At 30.0% G+C, this 6,081-nt stretch overlaps 1 protein-coding gene across 5 annotated transcripts in view; it reads right to left on the bottom strand.

Moving 5' to 3' along the window:
* The window catches only part of ptpn13 (protein tyrosine phosphatase non-receptor type 13), a 101,832-nt gene that overhangs the window by 84,284 nt on the left and 11,467 nt on the right, over positions 1 to 6,081 (bottom strand). For all 5 annotated transcript variants that reach the window (XM_051093463.1, XM_051093465.1, XM_051093467.1 and 2 more), the window contains exon 2: positions 4,252 to 4,371. In XM_051093463.1, coding sequence (XP_050949420.1) covers positions 4,252 to 4,366 — 115 coding nt within the window. In that variant the 5' untranslated portion in view covers positions 4,367 to 4,371. The remainder of the gene's footprint in view (positions 1 to 4,251; positions 4,372 to 6,081) is intronic.

Here is a 6,081-nt window from a genome sequence, read left to right as displayed (position 1 = left end):
AGCTAATTTCAATATTGTTTACAAGGTTTTTCTCATGTTTAGCACATTGCTATGCAGTTTCTAAAGAGTTTTGACTGTTTTTAGCAAGTTGCTAGCAAGATTGCTAAGGTGTTCTCTGTTTGGCGCATTCCTATACAGTTGCTAAAGAGTTTTAACTGTTTTAGCAAGTTGCTAACTAAAATTGCTAAGGTGTTCTCTGTGTTTAACGCAACGTTATGCAGTGGCTAGCGAGTTTCAACTGTTTAACAAGTTGCTAGCAAGATTGCTACGGTGCTTTTGTGTTTAACACATTGCTGTTCAGCTGCTAAAGTGTTTCAACTGTTTTTAACATGTTGCTACATTTAAAAAACCCCCGCTTAAACCAGCCTAGGCTGCTCTTAGCTGGTTTAAGATGGAAGTAGCTGGTTTTAGCTGGTCTCCCAGCCTGGCCAGGCTTGTTTTAGCTGGTCGTTCCAGCTTGTCTCCCAGCCTGACCAAATAAGGAAGTGGCCAAAACCCCTCTAAAACCAGTCTGCTGACCAGCTAACCCTGGTGAAGAAACCAGCATATGCTGGTAGGTATGTTTTGATGCTGGTTTAAGCTGGTCCTTTGCTGGTTTTGCTGGTCATGTTGCTGGTCAAGGACCAGCATAAACCAGCAAAGGACCAGCTTAAACCAGCAAAGGACCATCTTAAACCAGCAAAGGACCAGCTTAAACCAGCAAAGGACCATCTTAAACCAGCATCAAAACCTATCTAACCAGCATATGCTGGTTTTTTCACCAGGGAAGACCAACCTGGATGACCAGCTTAGGCTGGTTTTAGCTGTTTTTTTTTTTTTTTTTCAGCAGGATTCTTTTTTGTTTAGCACATTGCTATGCAGTTGCTAAAGTGTTTTGACTGTTTTTAACAAGTTGCTAGCCAGATTGCTAAGGTGTTCTTTGTTTTAACGCATTGCTATACAGCTGCTTAAGAGTTTCGACTGTTTTTACCAAGCTGCTAACAAGATTGCCAAGGTGTCATTTGTGTTTAACACACTGTTATGCAGTTGCTTAAGTGTTTCAACCGTTTTTAGCAAGCTGTTAACAAGATTGCAGAGGTGTTTTTTGCGTTTAACGCAAGTTTTTAGAAGATTGCTAAGGTGTTCCTTGTGTTTAGCGCATTGCTATGCAGTTGCTAAAGTTACAATTGTTTTTAGCAAGTTGCTAACAAAATTGCAGAGGTGTTTTTTGTGTTTAACAAGTTTTTAGCAAGTTGTTAGCAAGAATGCAAAGGTTTTTGTGTTTAATGCATTAAGCAGTTGCTAAAGTGTTTAAACTGTTTTTAGCAAGTTTCTTAGGCGTTCTGAGTGTTTTAGCGAATTGCTATGTGATTTATAAGATATTCCATGTGTTTTAGTCCATTGCTATGTGGTTGCTAAGGTGTTCTGGGTGATTTAATGCATCGCTATGCAGTTTCAAAGTTGTTCTGAATCTTTTCCCTTACGAAAATTTACCACGATTTCATTATAGTAAAAGAGTAGTAACCAGGTTTTTTGGTGCATTGGTTACAATTTGCATAACCACAGTTTTACTACAAATACCATGGTTAAATTATGGTTAGTGTAGTAAAACCATAGTTAATTTGTGGTTAGCATGGTTTAACTATAGTAACCATGGTTTTTTGTTTTAACCGTGGTTAATTCCAAGTGTTTTTTGCACAGTTCTATGTAGCTGCTAAGGTGTTAGGTGATTGCTAAGGAGTTTTTAGTTAATATTAAATAGTCATTCTGGTGGAAATTATGGCCACCATAGTTACATTTTTGCATTAGTCACAAACAAATACAAGGTTAGCGCATGGAATTCCTCTATTTAAAGTCAACTGTAGAGCACAAATAAAAGCGATATTGGATCCTTTCTGAAATGTAAGTCTGGGACATTTTGTACATGTAACGAGCTTAAATGACAAGGAGGAATACAATCAGGAAAGAACTACAAAAACTCAAGTTAAGAAGAACCAAAAATGCTACGAGGCTGACCAAACCAGAGAAACCAGGTGAACGAGGAAAAATTCTGACAGAAAGAGCAGCGACAGTGAGACATCCTTTGTACAGATCATATGAAATGGAATGAAAGTCTCCAAAAATTCCACAGACTATTAAGAAAAATACTCTGCAAGATAACAAAAACATCTGAATGGCATCACACTAGTGGTTTAGAAGACACAAGGTCAGATTTCTCAGCATATTCACAATAAATCAGCATTGCCTGCATGTTACTTGGCAACAGAGACTACCGGGTTCTGGAGAGGTCATAGAAGATTGTTTCATTACAAACACACAAAAAACCTCAAACCTGCAGAATTCATCCTCAATGCTCTAAAGGAAGTCTCCACACACAATTTCACTGTTGTCAATTGGGTTTATGTTCTTTTTTTATGAAATAAAAATGTTTTTAAAATAAAAAAAATATATATATTACAAATAAGAATTATTTCAGCAATTTGTATTCATAAATAATCATAAATATATGGCATAGTATATTCCATAAATTTTAAAATAAAAGTAATGTTTACTACATATGCATTAAATATCAATTATACTTAATAATAAAATTAAATATAAATATAAAAAATTAAAAAAATATTATACAAATGTAATAGAAGATTATGAAGATAACTTCTTTCTTTGCAATAATGTGAACTGAGAAATTGTGAGCTCATTTTGACCGATTTATTGCACAACAAGACATTAATAAATTAATTTATTATTATTTATTATTATTATTTTTCATCCTGAATGCTCTAAAGGAAGTCTCCACACACAATTTCACTGTTGTCAATTGGGTTTATGTTCTTTTTTATTAAATAAAAATGTTTTTAAATAAAAAATAATTAAAATAATATATATATATATATATATATATATATATATATATATATATATATATATATATATATATATACATATATATATATATATATATATATATATATATATATATATATATATATATATATAAATACACATATATATATATATATACACATATATATATACACATATATATATATATATATATATATATATATATATATATATATATATATAACAAATAAGAATTATTTCAGCAATCTGTATTCATAAATATATGGCATAGTGTATTCCATAAATTTTGTGAACTGAGAAATTGTGACCTCATTTTGACCGATTTATTGCACAACAAGACATTAATAAATTCATTTTTATTTTTTATTATTATTATTATTCATCCTGCATGCTCTAAAGGAAGTCTCCACACAAAATTCACTGATTTCAATTGGGTTTATCTTATTTTCTATTAAATAAAAAATGTTTTTAAATTAAATAAATAAAAAAACATTATTACAAACAAGAATCATTTCAGCAATTTGTTTTCATAAATATATGGCATAGTATATTATATAAATTTTAAAACACAAGTAATGTTTACTACATATGCATTTAATATCAAATATACTTAATAAAATTAAATATAAATACATAAAAAATTATACAAATGTAATAGAAAATTATAAAGATAATATTTTTGTTTGCAATAATGTGAACTGAGAAATTGTGGCCTCATTTTGGATGATTTATTACACAAAAAGACATTAAATAATTGTTTTATTTATTTATTTAACTATTTTATACTAGTTTAATGGGGTTCATTTTGATTTCATGCTGACCTTAAGGAACAGTTCACCCAAAATTAAAAAATATAATTTATTTAAATATACTTAATATAAACATCAAATAAAATTACATAAATTAATGCATTTATTTTAAACGTACATTTCTAACCAAAATTTGATCACCTTGCATTTTTTTACAGACGTTTCTGCAGTGCGTTGTGTGCATTGTGGGATTGCCTTTGCAATGCTGCAAAATTTGGCCAAATGAAAAACTCCTTCACATCAGGATCATGACTATAATGCCTTAAAACATTGCCTATGTAGGAGGCAGCTCACAGGTTTCAGAACAAAGCCTCATACTCCTTCAGTTTTGGATGACTTGCATTTAGACCGCATTTATGTAACCTTATGGCTAACACTGTAACCAAAAGCAGCCAGATAGTCGCAGAAACTCTGCGTATTTGGATCAGATTGCTAAATACTTTGGAAATGTTTTATCAACAAATGTTCTTCTGCACTCCAAAGATATTAGACTGCTATCCAAGGTCTCTGATTGCCTCGGCCATCCCAAGGCCTCATGTTCAGAGCCAGCATGGCTGGGTACCCTTGAGAGATGTGGGAGGTATCACTGGCGCTTTACCTCTGCGGAGGAGTTCATGCAGGCTCTCCGCGCTCTGGTTCAGGACGGCCCAGACCTCCTCCTCCTGCAGCGGGCCTCCTCTCACCTGCAGCGCCTCAGCCAGAGACACATGCATGCTGCCTGTAGGGTCACAATAAACAGAAATGTTATTCTTACAATCATTCTCAGTACTACGACACACTACATTAAAAATAACGTAGGACAAGACTTTATTTTATCCATCATCTTTTTAATGGAACATTTGATACATTCTGGCGTATGAATATATATTACATACAAGGAATCTAGGTATTGTGCTTTACTGCATGTACTCTTCCAGGAAGAGCCGTACTTTTATCGTCTCTCCTGAAGCTTGTATAATGTCATGCTGTTGACCTCGAAAGGCTGAATCATATGTTTCTCAGAGCAAGACAGAATACCACACATCCTACCGCAAGTTAAGTTAAGAGAAAAGTGTGATTAATGTCATTTTAAATACAATTCTGAAACAAAAAACTGTCCAACATTTGCCATAACGTCATAACACAAGCCAACCTGTTCGTGTCCCATCAGGTCTAATTGTTAGGGTGGGGACAGTTACACTCCTTGCAGTGAAATTGTTCGTTATTATGTCCAAACCTCTGCACTGCTGCCACAGCTGTAGTTACAAAAGGCCGTAAACCCCTGGAAATCCCAGCATGCTGTGAGGCAAGGGAGACAGGGGAAGCTCAGGGTTTAAGGGATTACTTTGGGACAGGCATTATGGGGGGCTACCTAAATACTTATGTGTTGCATTTCAATTGAACTGTGGAGTCAGAGTTTTCAGTCAGTGTGTGGCACATTAGGGGGGAGTGTCATCAGGGAACATTTGTGACTTCTGTCATTGTCATCTGTCAAGTTTGGAAATCATAAACAACTTTTTTTTATTATTATTATTTATTACAAATAATTAGATAATATACATTTTATTTTCTTATAAAATTATTTCATTTAAATATTTTACATATTTAATTTACAATTAAAAATGTGTACAAGTAGAAATAATTACATATATGGAAAAACAATAATATATTAATTATTAAATAAATTGTTTTCATTTTAAAACAACATCCTAAATTCATATAAATATTCTATATATGTATTTATTAGAATTATAATAATATAAAAATTATAATTCTAAATATCTATATCTTATATATATATATATATATATATATATATATATATATATATATATATATATATATATATATATATATATATATATATATATATATATATATATATATATATATATATATATATATATATATAAAATCTCTCTCTCTACTAAAAATTATAATTTGATAAAATGTTAAAATTTGATCATTTTAACATTTATATTAAAATTGATATAACTTAATTATAAAACACACAATGACATAAAATGAAAATAATTTTAAACGGTTTATTTTATTATAAAATAAATTGTAAAAATTATATATATAATTCTAATTAATTATAATTATATATATATATATATATATATATATATATAATTATATTAACAAATATAAATCTAAACAAAATGTGTGTGTACATATATATAGTGCTTTTATTTTATTATAAAATAAATATAAATTAAATTCTAAAATTTATATATAAATACATCAAAATATTATATAAATATATCTAAATATATCTAAATTAAAACATTTATTTTATATAGTGATTTTATTATAGTATAAATAAAATATTTTTAAAAAATTATACATTTTAAAAATATATATATATATATATGAGCTTTTATTATATTATAATATAATTAATAAAATATTATTATCCTCTTCCCTCCTAAGCCTGTAAAAAGTT

Source organism: Labeo rohita, chromosome 21 (assembly GCF_022985175.1).
Source record: "Labeo rohita strain BAU-BD-2019 chromosome 21, IGBB_LRoh.1.0, whole genome shotgun sequence".
Classification (NCBI taxonomy): Eukaryota; Metazoa; Chordata; class Actinopteri; order Cypriniformes; family Cyprinidae; genus Labeo; species Labeo rohita.
Note: the sequence above shows the minus strand (reverse complement) of the source record. Positions and strands in the feature narration are given on the sequence as shown.